The sequence below is a fragment of the Chanos chanos genome, chromosome 9 (genome assembly GCF_902362185.1).
Source record: "Chanos chanos chromosome 9, fChaCha1.1, whole genome shotgun sequence".
Classification (NCBI taxonomy): domain Eukaryota; kingdom Metazoa; phylum Chordata; class Actinopteri; order Gonorynchiformes; family Chanidae; genus Chanos; species Chanos chanos.
In genome coordinates this window covers 11,252,936-11,267,945 of record NC_044503.1, presented here as the reverse complement: position 1 = coordinate 11,267,945, position 15,010 = coordinate 11,252,936, and the positions used below count along the sequence as shown (strand labels likewise).

The following is a 15,010-nucleotide window of genomic DNA, read 5'->3' as shown; positions in this document are numbered from 1 at the left end:
GTGTGCACGTTTTGTATGCATGTGTGTGCGTGTGTGCACGCAAGCGTAGGTGCATTTGTGTGTGTTTATGTGCATGCGCACATACACTTGTGTTTGTGCGGTGTAAGTGTCTGACACTGGGTGCTTTAGAGAGAAAAATGAATATGTCGGAGGTCAAAAAAAGAAAAAGATCGACTGGATCAATAGAGAGATTATTGGGTCTGACACCCTCTGACAAGGCATTTCAGATGATAGCTCAGGGATGAACGTGTGTTACCCTCACCACTAAGCAGACCTATTGACTCTATTTTGTATGAGACGACTTGCTGTCGGACAATAATCTGGTTATATAGTCTACCGCTGTTTGAGACTGAGCAGAGAAATAAGTGATCCAGTGACTTTAGCATAAGACTTTATTAGCCAAAGTAACATCCATACAATCTACAGTATATCAGATTAACTATAGCATTAGCATATTTTACCCTTAAGCAAGCAAATGCGTAGGTCATCAGTTTTACCGCCCTTTCTGTTCTATTCTCTCCCCCTCTCTTTCACTCACTCTCTCTCTCTCTCTCTCTCTCTCTCTCCTCCCTTTTTTCGCCTGCTGTCCTTTATCTCTCTCTCTTGCGCTAAATGCCCCTCTCGCTATTGTGCCTCCTGGAGAAATTCAATTTGCTTTATTGGCGTGACCAATATGCATCTACATTTTCAAAGCCAGATTACTCATGGAGGTGCATCTCTCTCCCCCTGTCTGAGTCTCATTTCACTTCATTTCATCTATTCCTCTCTTTTCTCTCTCTCTCTCTCTGATCCCTTATTCCTGGTTAAGAGAAATCAGCCTCTCTGCTTTATCTCTTCAGTTCCTCATTATTCCCTCAATCTCTTCTCAATTCTACCTGATTTATTCATTTCTCCCACCCTTGCTCTCGCTCTCTCTCTCTCTCTCTCTCTCTCTCTCTCTCTCTCTCTCTCTCTCTCTCTCTTTCCCTCTCTCTCTCTCTCTCTCTCTCTCTCTGTCTCTCACATTCTGTCTATCTGCCTCCTTCAACCTCTCCCTCACCTCTCTTCTATTCCGACCCCTCTCTCTCTGTCAGTACATCCCTTGCTCTGCAGTGGTCGGAAGATTAAAACGTTCTCTTTTCCCTCAATCCTTCTTTCACTCCTCCCTCCCATATCACTCTTTCTCTCTCTCTCTCTCTTTCTCTCTCTCTCTCGCTCTCTCTCACCCTCTTACTCCCTCCCTCCCTCCCTCCCATTTTCTCACTCACTCTCAGTGAGCTAGCGGGATAGAAACTGCTTGCTACGTTGAGCATTTCTCCTGCAGAGCGACAGAGGCATGGTTTGTTTGTTTGTGTGGTCCGTTTTTTTTTTCTTTAATTTTTCTCCCTGTGAGTGGACCCTAATGAGCGGGGATTGATCTACGTTTAGGACTCTGATTCTGAACTCATAAAGCCATGTTGGAGAGACTGCAGTCGGCTTTGAAAAGTGTGAAGGAATCCAAACGTAATTATTATTTATTTATTTATTTATTTATTTTAAACTTGTGCTTTCTCTTGTGTTGCTGAACTGCAGTCATTTCCTGGCCTTAGCATGTGCTGCTGGTGTACTTACGCATGTGGGCTGCTGTGGTGTTTTCTTTTTTTTGTTATTGTTGTTGTCGTTGTACTCTGTGTGGTTCACACCACTTGTGAATGTGTGTGTGTGTGAGTGTGTGTGTATGCGCATTAGATTGATTGACACTGACAGAATGACACTGATGTGGCTGTAAGGAGTGTAGCAGTGTTGTTTTAATGGTGTGTGTAAAGTGTTGTGTGTGTGCGCGTATGTTGAGGTGTTGAGGAAATGTGGTCTTTCAGATAGATATGTGTGTGCATGCGCGCGCGTGTGTGTGTAGAGATAGATAGATAGATAGATAGATAGATAGATAGATAGATAGATAGATAGATAGATAGATAGATGGATAGATAGATATTTAGTGATTTAGTGTGTATAAGATACAGATGTTGAATTGTAACATGTTACTCTGTGTTAATGTGTTAATGCTGAATGAGTATTTGTTGCAGTGTATCACAGACATCCAGCAAAATTGTATTGTATATTATATGTATATTATTTGGACTACCTCTCTCTCTCTCTCTCTCTCTCTCGCTCCCTCTCTCACTCTCTCTCTTCAATCTCTCCATTCTTTTAAAGTCTGTAGGGATTCCCCTCTCCCACTTGAACAGTCACATCCAGAAAACTCCACTGCATGTTGTGTAACACTGTATTATTGAAATTCAGCTCATCTTTCATCAGGAGCTCTTAACTGGAACCAAAATATGTCAAATATAATCTTTTTTCACAGATATAAACACTTTTTCACAGATAAATTACCTCTGCACATTCTCCTCAGTTGTATTGTTACAGCTTGTCATTAACATATATGTAGTGGTTGATAACAGCTTAGCAAAGTCCTCTTTTTTTACATAGTATTTTGTTATTGTTGTTGTTGTTGTTATTTTTGCTCACTCTTGCATGGTTCTCGATGAGAGATTTAGAAGTGTATGAGCCCTTTAGTGGGTCAGGGTTTCCAGACTGACAGACTGTTGGCTACAGCACGTTTGCCCAGTGAACTCTGTCCTGCCGTCATACCTACAAAACTATGCTTGCGGACAGTACCACCTGATGAAAAATACATGAAGCTGAGTTTACAGCACCTGTAGTTATTGACTGCAGTACAGTTACAGTGGTTGATACAGCAGAAGTAGCTGTTGTCATAGCTGATGTTGTCGGCATAGTAACAAGTAGAGGTGGAATTTTGACATTATTGGTCAAAGAAGATGTGTGCTGTCATTTGTAAAGAAATACTACTATTTTTTTTTTTTTTTTTGAAGCTGTGTGCACAGTAACAGTGTATGTAGATGCGGCAGTAGCTTCTGTGATGCAATAGGGGTTTTTAATTGGTAGCTGTTTCAGTGTTCGTGGTAACAGCAGTAGCAGTAATTGCAGCAGTGAATGCCTCAGCAGAGTGAATGTGTGTGTTTCAGTGTGTGGCTCTTTCTGGTTTTAGTATGCCGCTCTGGTTCACAGACGCGCAGAGCCAGAGGAGCTGCGACTCATTCTAGCTTGTCTGAGTTTCCATGGCCTTTATGGAGACGAGGAGGAGGAGTGGCAGAAAGACTGGAATTACTGCTCAACGCTTATCAGCACTGCTAACGTTAATGACTCGCTAATGCAAACTGGTGTGTGTGTGTGTGTGTGTGTGTGTGTGTGTGTGTGTGTGTGTGTGGGAAGGGGGGAGGGGGGTCTTATACTCTCCACATGTTTCAGCTTAAATTCTGTCTTATGTAGCTTATTCTGCGCTTGAATGCCCTCCAGCACAGTCTAAAGGCTAAGACGGGTTTGTGTTCTCTCTCTTTCTCCCTCTCTCTCTCTCTCTCTCTCTCTCAGAGTGTGTGTGTGTGTGTGTGTGTGTGTATGTGTGTGATTGTGTGTGAGTGTATGAGTGTGTGTGTGTGTGTGTATGAGTGTGTGTGTGTGTGTGTGTGTGTGTGTGTGTATGTGTGTGTGTTGTGCATTTCTGCTGAGGCATAACAGAGGGAATCCCTCCCTCACTCTTGCAGTAGGAAAAAGGCATTGGCATTGCATAAACTCAGCCATTGTCTGGGACAATGGACCAGTGGACATTTGTGTATTCATGACTGGTCAGCCTTTAATAAGATACTATGATGACATCATCATAAAAAATTAGGATGTTAAAGATGTTATGTTTTGTCATAAGGCAATATTTCTTTCATATATACATTGTCTTTTTTAAATAAATCATGTTAATTTACATTAGGTTGAGAGATACAACTGAACAAAACGTAACCTCATATGAGATTAAACATTAATATATTCAGCACAGCAAATATCGCAGCGTGTTTATCGCCATGACAGGAGCTAATTGCAGTGAAGCATAGAGAACATTGTTTGAGACAATGCAGAGAACAGTGAAGGGGTTTTTTTTGTTTTTTTTAATATCATCTGTGTTATAGGGAGATGAGCTTGCATTCTGTATTCGGCCTCTGTTTTGCAGTGTCTGTTGGCTTATATAACAGCTTTGGCTGCACACTGTTGAGACAGCTGTCTCTACCATTTCAATAAAAGTAGCTGTAAGGCTTGCACAGGAGCGGCTAAGACAAGCGTCAGAAGAGTGATAGAATGTGAAAGTGAAAAAGAGAAAGAGAGAGAGAGAGAGAAAGAGACAGAGACAGAGGAGGAAGAAGAGCAATGGACAGATTCCAGAGATAAATGCTTGAGAAAAGCTTGAAGAGATTGCATTTGCCTCGAGGATTAATGACCTATCAGCTTACTTCTATTAACTTAAATGTAGTTGTCACTTGAACGTGGCCTTTTGAGAGAAACGGATGATGATGCTGTCTATTTTTGAAAAGTCCCCTGTCCTTTCTCTCAGTATGTCTTTGTGGGTGTGTGTGTGTGTGTGTGTGTTTCTGTGCTCATATGTGTCTGTAATAGATAGGTAGATAGACAGATAGATAGATATACTATGAATAGTATAAATCTAGATAGTTTAAAGGCTATATGTGCTTTGGTTAAGTATGAGAGAGAGAGAGAGAGAGAGAGAGAGAGAGTACAGAGAGAGAGAGAGCAAGAAATCACCTGAACTGTCCTAAGCTGTTCCCATCTGATCTGAAACGAGTTTCCGCAGGGCAGCTGCTGTGTGTGAGTCATGGTATGCTCAGCACCGTTCACAAACTAATGATTTTCAGGGACTGGCAGGATTGAACACTAGGTTAAAGCTTAACTTTGTTTTTCTCATCATTAGAACAGTAATGAATGTCTGTACTGAGACATGTCCTCTCCAGAACCATCACAGGAGGACCTGTAATGCTAGACCAGCCAGGGTAGACTGGAGAAGCCCAAAAAGTATTTCAGTCAGTGGCAAGACCAGAATTTGAATTTTCACTGCGTTAAAGGAACCGACTCAACACAAACATCAATATATGGTATGTAGCATTAGTGCTAGTGTGTGTGTGTGTGTGTGTGTGTGTGTGTGTCTGTGTGTCTGTGTGCCCGCACATGTTCCAAAGTAGGTCAGCACAGAACAAGTTGCTGTTCTCAGTTAATGGCACAGACTAATGGAGGCCCTGATATTGACTTTGGTCCAGGGACGGAAGTCTGAACACGGGACAAGAACATTCTCCCTGGTGACTACACAAGCCCGGGCAGTCCTTCCAATCAAAGGCTAGCTCTGTGGACAGCTATAAAATCTGTTCCCCTTGCCTTGCTTTTTTTTGCATCCTTCCAAGGAAAATGTGTAATATCAGTAGCAATTTATTTCAACACTCCATCTTTTTTTTTTTTTTTTTTTTGGCTTATGCCCTAAATGGCCATTCTGGAATGAGTTTGACATCGTGGAGCTGAACCGAGATAGTGTTTTGGCCAGGGTGATGACTAACTGAACTCAGCCAATATCTCTCTCTCTCCCTCTCTCTCTCTCTCTTTGCCTCTCTCCCTTCTGCTCCCTCTCTCCCTCCCTCCCTCCCTCCCTCATTCTCTCCCTCTTCTCCTCCCTCTCTGTCTTTTGCTCTGTCTCCTTCAAATGCTCCTCACTTTTCTCTTTTCTTCTCCCATCCATCACCTTATCTCCCTTTCACTCCCTGCTTGGTCTCCCCTGGGGCGACCGTAAGGTATTTTCCTTGACTCATATGATTTCACTGCCTGTTCCAAAGAAACAACGCATCCTCCTTTTCGCTGTACGCCGTCTTGTCTTCACGTTTGTAAATTCAGCTCTCTTGTGGAAATTAGGTGCTTTAAACTTTGCTCTGTTCACTCTTAGGCTAAAGGATATCTTTTAAGATCGTCTTTTGAAGTGATGGTTTGCACCCATCCTTTTTTTGGCTTCTAATTGGTTGAAATGTGCTTTCTCAGCCGGTTTTCTCTGCCGAAATCTATATCCTTATCCTCAAATGCCCTGCTCAGGTAGAACTGGTTCTGGACGGCCTAAAAGGAACACTTTTAAATTGTGGCAATTTACTAGCTGTTCCTGGATTGTGGCCAAGAATTTATAGCACTGGCCTCAATTAGTATTCTGCAACATGGGTAGGACACTTTCATAAAGGCGAAACAGAGCGGCCAGACTCAATTACTTTAGCAGTACATGACTTTATAATCATAATAGGTGGCTTGAAATTTGAACATTAATGCAATTATTTTGAACGGTGGAGACAGACATCATTTGCTTTACCTGTGCTCAACGGACAACACACAGGTCGCCTCTAATTTTGTTTATTTTTTAACATTGTCAGTTTTGGTGAGGCATGATAAATTTCTCTCCCTCTCTCTCTCTTTCTTTCTCTCTTTCTTTAGCTGCCTCTCTACTTCCTCACCGTTTCGTGACTGTGCGGAGGGGCAGTCCCGCGGCGCGGAGCGGTCAGATTCGGCCGGGGGACAGACTGGAGGCGGTGGAAGGACGTTCGGTGGTGACCCTCCCTCACCGTGAACTCGCTCAGCTCCTGCGTCGAGCCGGAAACACGCTTCGCCTCACCATCGTCCCTCGCTCCAGCGCTCGTGAGTTACAAAAAACAACCGCCCGAAATTCCAAACCCAACTTGTATTTAAAAGCGCCTCTTTGAAAATCTCTACTTGGGACACTGAATAACTAAGGACTTTATGTTTATGAATACCTTGTTCACTGGATTAAAGTTACTGCTGAGCTAACAGTGTATTATTGTGCCTTCACGTCTTTATTACATACAGGAGTGGTGGGGGCTTTCTCTTAATCTTAAATCATCGACTCTTACAGAATAACTGAGGCCCTCCTACGTACTATGGCTGTACTTGTACTATACTTAGAATGCTGTAGTACACAAAACCAAACACATGCCCTTTCATTCACTGTCTTAAAAAATAAAACGCATTAACAGAATCAGAGCTGTATCCTCTGAAAAAGATCCGTCTCCATCCCTCAGATAAATGCTGTATAATAGAGAGGCATTATGGTTTCTCAAAACGTCATGTGTTTTGCCCTACTCTCATTCTCCCTCACTCTGTGTCACTGTGCTGACAACATCCACATTCTCCTCCTCCTCTCTCACAGACTCCTCTGAGAACTCAGACTTTGACCCCAATTACAGAATCAGGAAAGGCCAGAGGTCACGATCCAAGGTGAGGCTAGAAGTTAGCATATAGCGCGCATACCTTATAATGTGTATGTTGCCATGGTAACCGCTCTGTCCTCATCTTCAGTGGCACTACTGTCCTGTTAGATGCTGAGTTTTTTCCTTTCTTTAACACTGACGTACGAAGTCTGACTCAGGACTGTTTGTTTGTTAAGAACATTGCTTTAATGAAATTAGTGTTTCTTATTTTGTCAGATTCCTTTAATCTTGCCTCGTTTTGTGTATTTTGAAATCTTCTAAGCGTCCTCTAAGGTACCAGTCAGTAAGAAATTTTAATAAATCTCTAAAACCAGTAATCCCACGCTGTTGATGTAAATGACACCTGTGTTAATGTTTTACACTGCATAAATCAGTCATGCACAATCAAGCTTAATTACTGGGTCTCTTTTATTAGTGTTCTGTCAGCATTTTAACGAGACTCACACACACCCTCTCTCTGTACCCGCCCTCAGCAGGACTCGCGCTATTACAGTGTGGATCTGGAGAGGGGGCCCACGGGATTTGGCTTCAGTCTGAGGGGGGGCAGTGAGTATAACATGGGCCTGTATGTACTGGGACTGATGGAGGGAGGACCTGCCTCACGCAGTCACAAGATACAGGTCAGTCTGTGTGTGTGTGTGTGTGTGTGTGTGTGTGCGTGTGTGCGTGAGGGGGGGGGGGCGTATTTAGGGCAATTCTAATTAACAGTATGAAGAATAAGAGCTAGTGACTGGTGTGTGTGTGTGTGTGTGTGTGTCTTTGTGTGTGTCTTTGTGTGTTTGTTCGTTTGTTATTATATAGAATTTTACATCACATTTTCTGGTTCAAACAATCGTCGTTTTTTTCACAGCGCAACTGACCGATTAGCAATTGAATATTTTTAGAAAATATAAAAAATAAAAATATCTTCCTCTTCACATGATCATCTGTTCTCACGTATTTGGGTTCTTCATCCGTGAGTGCCCGTGTAAAATGCGTGTGACTGAGCGGAGGTGTGCGTAATCTCGACATGGCGTGCTCCGCTGTGCTGTTTGATGTGTAGGTGAGCGATCAGTTGGTGGAGATAAACGGGAACAGCACTGTGGGAATGACCCACAGTCAGGCAGTGGAGCAGATCAGGACAGCAGGACACCGTATCCACCTAGTGTTGAAGAGAGGAAACGGATATGTCCCCGACTATGGTAAGACAACTGCAGGAAAAACACAGGGCGGGAGGGTTTCAATGTTCACTAGACTGGAAACACTGGAAGGAGAACGCCCTTGTTTATACCTGAGATAAAACTGTAAAGCGTCATCTGAAATCCGTTCGCCTCAGAAAGATTCAGAACGTCGAGACATGATGATTCTCTTCCTCCTACTCCTACTAATCATCAATTATAGAAACATATATATATATAGATAGATAGATAGATAGATAGATAGATATATTGATAGATAAATAGATATATATGTTTATATATAGATAGATATAGATATACATATATTTCTTTTCTTTTCCTTTCTTTTTTGAATTTTACTTTAAATGCTACTTACAAAACAGAATGAAAGGGAGTGAAAATGGAGGACAAATGCAGGCAGTCCTGAATGTTGGGAAATTTCTTTCATCCTGGTTTGGAATCTTGCAGGGATCTTACAGTTAACACCCTCTCACAGTATCCTGCCGTAATCAGTTGTCGGCTTACTAACAAGTGATTATCTCTTCTTCTTTCTCCTGTTGTGCTTACCGTCTCTCTCCCTTCATGATTTGGGTTCTTTGTCTTCGTTTTATTGTTTGGGTGCTTCTTTCCATATTTCTGTTTCTCACTCCTTCTTTATCTCTGTCATTATGTTCCCGTCAAACTCTCCCTTTCCATATTTCCTTTCTTTTGTTTCTTTTTTGTCCTTTCCTCTACCCCCTTTTTCCTGCTCTCCTTCGTTCTTCTGTGGCTTCTCCCGTCTTTTCTCTCTCTTTCTATTAGTGGAGCTCTCAAGTCTGTCTCTTTGTATGACCAACTCAAAGCTGGGAGAGCCCTGCTTCTATGTCATTGGACGGACCGAGAATACGCGGTTGGTAGTCGTTCCTGTTAGTTCTCCATTTTTCTGTCTCTTTACATCTTTTCTCCTTGCTCACGTCTTACGTTTGAACTGTGTACGTTTGAACTGTGTACGTTTCAACTGTGTACATTTGAACTGTGCTTAATGAGTCTGCTGTTTGTCCAAGTGTACGTGTTACTCCCCCATTGTCCTCCATTCAGAGTCATGTGTGTGATGTTGTCCTCAGTACAGTGTGACAAATAAAAGCTAATCTGACGTGCCGGCCGAGCTGTAAGTTACAGTTTACTCATATGTGTTGTCTGTTGAAGCTACAGTATAGATTAGCACTTTGTAGTCGTTACGGGTGCGCTGGTAATGCATCGCAGACTGAGTCATTTACGTTGAAGTCTTATACTTACGCAGCGTCTCACTGCCCATGTCGCATGGTCACACGAGGCTCGTTTTCTTCAAATACAGGATTAAATGACTTTTACAGGATTATGATGCCATGTTGACGTTTGATATTTTACTATATTTGAAATTAATCTGATATGACACTCTCGAAAACCAGGATCTGCCACTGATGTGTGATCTCAGTGGTAAAAGCAAAGTGTATTAGCTTATCTGCCATCTGGGCTTGGATAGAGTAATAAGCATTTGATGTGTAGGCACCATCAGTTTTCATTCAGGTTTTCCTTTATTCTTAACTGTAATGGAGTCTCTGAAATGTCGTAACGGGCAGTTACTGGTGTAGTCATATTGTATTGTTTTTTTTATGCTCCTCTGTTCGGTTCTTTCCCGTTGAGAACAGTGACATTATCCCGATACTCCATTTGCTTTTCAAAGCACATATTTAGCATTTGAAAGCACATCATTGGAACTCAATTTGTAAATCAATTTCAAGCACAAATTCAGGAGAAACAGTTCATGCAGTTGATAGGGTTAAATGGGAAATTGATGAAAACATCATTATGTAGCTCAAAGAAGTGACTGTTATGTCTGTGGGTTATCAATAGAGTTTCAGATTTGGGCTTTTGTAAAAGACCATTTTTAGTGTAATTTTTTTTAGCTTTGATACAGAGTGAGAAGAAAAACTTCCTTAACTTAAAGTGTTTCTCATATAGTTAATGAAGAATCTGTCTCTCACCATTTCTCTCTCTCTCCTTCTCTCTCTCCTTCTCTCTCTCTCTCTCTGTCTGTCTTTCTCTCCCCCTCTCTCCCTCTCTCTCTCTCTCTCCTTCTCTCTCTCTCTCTCTCTCTCTCTCTCTCTCCCCCATCTCTCTCTCTCCTTCTCTCTCTCTCTCCCCTTCTCTCTCTCTCTCCCTCTCTCTCTCCTTCTCTCTCTCTCTCTCCTTCTCTCTCTCTCTCTCTCTCTCTCTCCCCTTCTCTCTCTCTCTCTCTCTCTCTCTCCAGGCCGTGATATCCACGCAGCCTTCCCCTCCTCCTCATCCTACCCCGCAGAGTCGGGTCTGGCTGCAGTAGGGCGCAGCCGCAGGTCCAGAGAGCGAAAGCACGAGCGGAGGAGGCGAGAGGAGTGGAGGACATGGGGAAGGGAGAGCAGGGCGACGAGAGGGAGGGTGATACTCGACGGCGAGCCGGACTGGGAGGAGAGCAGCACCATGGTCAGGAGGCCTCGGTCTCGGAGGGCGCTGTCCGTGGGTTGGGACGAGAGAAGCAGGCGGAGTTCTCACAGCTTACCCAGAAGCGCACTGAGGAGCTACAGAGATGACGGTGCAGATAGCACTACACGTAGCGAGAGAGGGAGAGAGAGAGAGAGGAGGAGAGGAGAGAGAGAAAGAAGGAGTAAGAGTGAAGAGAGAGTGAAATGGGTGGAAAGTGAGAGTGAGGAAGAGGAGGAGGAGGAGGATTGGAGAGTGGAAGGGGAAATGGAGAGGGAAAACCTTACACTTCCCATTCCAAACCAGAAGCTCCCCAGACCCAAGCTGGACTGGGAGGAGGTTGAAGAGGAGGTGTGGGAGAGTGAGGAGGAGTGGGAGAGAGAGTGGGAGAGAGGCAGGGAGGAGGAGGAGGAGAATGAGCTTGCTAGACAGAGGGAGAATGAAGAGCAAGGACGACGGGTAAGAGGAAAGACTCCAGAGCGGAAAAGAGAGGGAGATGGAGAGGAGAACAGAGGGAGACAAAAGGAGAATGAAAGAGAGGAAGGGGAGAGTGAATGGAAGGTAGGGAGAGATCGTGAGGGAGCAGCAGAGAACGTGTGGGAGAGAGAGAGAGAATGGGAGGATGAGGAGGAACAGGGAGCTGAGAAGAGACGACTCCCTCTTTCAGGGGTCCCTGTTCTGCCTGTTGGAGCTCAGCCTGACATAGATTTACCAGGTTTCTCCGGTTACACCAGGGGGCTCCAAACGGACCTGCTCTCAAAAGGGTCGCTGGAGGCCCTTAATCCTAAACGTGACCCCTTCTCTTTCCTCATGTCCCCTGGGTCTGAGTACGCTGAGTCTGAGTCAGGGGCCAGCAGCTTGTCTGCCGCTAGCATCTCTGGACTGTCTCATTATCAGCCAGGCCGTCTGCTACCTGGCCCCTGGCTCAAACCCAGCCTTCAGACCCTAAACCAGGTGTTGAAGGGGAACAAAATGACAAGGAGAGGTGAAGGTGTGAGGGGAGAACCTCCGAAATCTGCTAAATAGCATTTCTGCCAATAAAGGAGGATTCATGTTGTCGTGTCTCCGTCATGACGTAAAATTTTAAAATCTCTATTTTTTCTATTGATTTGTTCTACTTCTTGATATTACCGTGAATCGTGTTATTTTATGAATTTTATTAATATTAGCCGAAGAAATGAGAAAGAGATAAAGGAATTTGGTGTGGGGGGGGGGGGGCCCTCCTTCATCTTCCTGTTGTTTCTTTTGTTCCCCACACTGTCACGTCCGTCTCTCTCTCTGACTCTATATCATGTTCTCTCGCTTACATCTAATTGGAGAGTCTACAATAATTCTGTTCTCTCGTTCAGTTACCTTCTGTCTGTCGTTATTGCATTCATTCCCTGTTGGTGAACTGCACACCGGTTTTCATTATGTAATAGTCTGTCATTGTTTTTTGGCCTCAGTGCAGCACAGGGGCCTGGTCTGGTGCCTCTGGCTCTCAGTCTTGACTCACCTCATTGATTTTTTTTTTTTTTTGCTCTCGTTTGGGTAGCAGAAATGATTTATTATGGGTTCTTAATAGCAGATAGAAGGACACATGATATATGAATTGCTAAGTTTATGTTGTCATACCTCATGTCAGAGAGCAATAAATTTCATAGCCCATGACTACATATCACAGTTATTGTTATAGAGAGGTAGTTTTTTTGTTTTGTTTTGTTTTGTTATTTCTCTCAAATGACTTTTCATACACATTACTACTCTCTTCTGTACCTCATCATTTCTTAACTATTTTCTTAAGTGCTGATTCCAGGGAGGGGCGTGAAATAATGGGAAGAAATGTGCATGTACATTGATGATGCCAAGTGTATTTATATGCAAGAGGTGGATAGACTGGATTCATAGTGTTCTGATAAGTATTCAGATTGTATGCTACGGCCATACTATGAAACCACTGTCCAGTGAGCTTTGTATTTGCTATGTGCCCCCTTTGGTTGCCATGGTAACTGTCTTTCAACCTTTTGAATCCGTGACCTCAGTAGACGAAAATCACCGGATGAAAGCAGTCCTTTTAAAATGATGCATTGATTAAGTTTGTTGCAGCGGAGTTGGCAAGGGGACATCATCGATCTCCTTTTGTTTGTCGTCTTTCAAAGCCGTCGTCCTTACATGTCGCATATGGAAAACACATACGGGAACTCCTCCGAAGGGTGTTTCAGTGAGACATGGAGTAAAAAAAAAAAAAAATGAACACTGACCAAAAAAACCAGAGGGTAACACCAGTTAATGAATCGGCCCCCCTATGCTCTGTTCAACAGAAATTGCTGTAAAATCCATACAGAAAGTATTAGAAAGGCTTAGAGGCATTCCATGGCATGGCACCAATAGGGAAAAGCCTCTTTAGTGAAAGACTCCAAGGACTGACCCTTTGTCTCTAATTGATGGAGTGTCTTGTTGGCAGGGACCAGAGAGAGAGGGAGGGTGATAGAGAAGAAGAGAGAGAGAGAGAGAGAGAGAGATAAGGAGCGAGAGAGAGAATATGGGGCTTGATCCTTTTACCTTTTACCTTGTTTAATCTGGAGGACAGAGGAAGGGGACTGTATGCTAATGATACAGATCAATTGCTGGTCTTTGGCCCTGAGTTAATGTCTTAGCCTAAGCCCTGCTTTACCATGAATAGACGTTTTTGAATACCATTTTTCTTTTTTCTTTTCTTTCTTTCTTTCTTTTTTTTTTTTACAGGCATTTGTCTATTAGTATTAAGTTTAGCTCAGGGCCATAAACTGGATTACACTGCAGTCAGAACACATTTGAATGTCTTGCATATCCAAATGTTACTGCAAATCCACAGAAATCAGTTAACACTACACTCAATTCAACTGTGCCTGTATAAACAGACACTAAGAGAACACCGTCTGTCAAAGTTTGCTCAGTAAGGACCCTCCCAAAAATGTTTTTACAAACTGCTGGTTACGGCTCCAGAAATCATAGATTTTTTTTTTGCAGTTATAAGCCTTTGAAAAGCCAGTGTGATTTTTCCAGTATAAACCAGTAAGACATGTAGATTCTCAGCCAAATTCAGTTTCATTTGATGCACACCCAGCAGGCCTGGGAACAAGTGACTGTTATGATGCGTATGCAGCCATATGTGGGAATAGGAGCATTATTAAAACTGTGTAAAACAGAGATTATTCTTCATGAATCCAGAGTGTACAGTTTCTGAACTCTATGCCTTCAAGTCAGAAGTTGTCATCATGTCTATGGCCGTATATGTGTGATGTAAATATGTAGATATTACGACAAAACGTTATGATAAATGAAGGTGTACAGTTTATTATAGACACTGAAATTATAATTATATTGTTATGTTTCTAATATTATTATAACATTGTTATGATCAACCATAACTGAAATGCAAGTACCAAATTCAAATTAAAGTTATAATAAAGATTCATGTATCTGGTTTAAAAATGGAAATCTGAAGTTTTTCTTCATAGCTTTGTTCATAGCGGAACTTCACATAGCAGTGCTTGCCTTTAAAGCCATACAAGTACATGAAACTTAAAGGTATAAGCTTGATTATTTTATAAGACCTGAATTGTATTATAATTGCTCTCACTGTTAGAAATATACACAAAATCTAGTGACTTTTTTTTTACTTGATTTTTTAAACTGAAGCTAAAACCTCAGTGATTATTCAATTCAATATACTCCAACTCCTTCTGAGTAGTGTAACTGTACTGTCAGTTTAAACCAGCTGGAGGCAGCAGTGGACTGAATGAAAAATGGAAAATAAAAACAGGTATGTGTTTATGTGTGTGTGTGTGGGTGGGTGTGTGTGGGTGGGTAGGTGCTCTGAGGTTCACACCTAAGTCTACACCTTGTGACAAAGTATGTATCACAATAAATGGATAACCCACAGACCTCAGGTAACATTACTTGAGAAATCAGTACTACTTAGTCTATTCAGAGTCAAACATCACATATGAACAATCTTTTGCCCAATATATGACTTGTGTCCAGTATCAATATATACAATTACCTCCAACACTTTAGCACATTATCAATTACTTAAAGGCTGTATACACACTCAAGAGATGATACCCCTGAATGAAAGATGACAAAATACAGATAGTAAAGGCAGTTAAAGAGTGAATCAATAGGTTTCTAAGATTGAGAGACCGTGTAAATATGATCATGACAGAAAAAGATAGGACAGGGTTGGGGGAAAAAGTACCATGTGTAAGAGTGTAAAGAGGAGTGAACAGATGCATA

General features: G+C 42.4%; 1 protein-coding gene across 1 annotated transcript in view; it reads left to right on the top strand.

Annotated features, from left to right (window-relative positions):
• The window catches only part of LOC115821358 (membrane-associated guanylate kinase, WW and PDZ domain-containing protein 1-like), a 40,306-nt gene extending 29,443 nt beyond the window's left edge, over positions 1 to 10,863 (top strand). The window contains exons 13-18 of the mRNA XM_030785183.1: positions 6,331 to 6,531; positions 7,061 to 7,128; positions 7,598 to 7,741; positions 8,164 to 8,302; positions 10,548 to 10,756; positions 10,807 to 10,863. Coding sequence (XP_030641043.1) covers positions 6,331 to 6,531; positions 7,061 to 7,128; positions 7,598 to 7,741; positions 8,164 to 8,302; positions 10,548 to 10,756; positions 10,807 to 10,863 — 818 coding nt within the window. The remainder of the gene's footprint in view (positions 1 to 6,330; positions 6,532 to 7,060; positions 7,129 to 7,597; positions 7,742 to 8,163; positions 8,303 to 10,547; positions 10,757 to 10,806) is intronic.
• Positions 10,864 to 15,010: the final 4,147 nt, after the last annotated feature.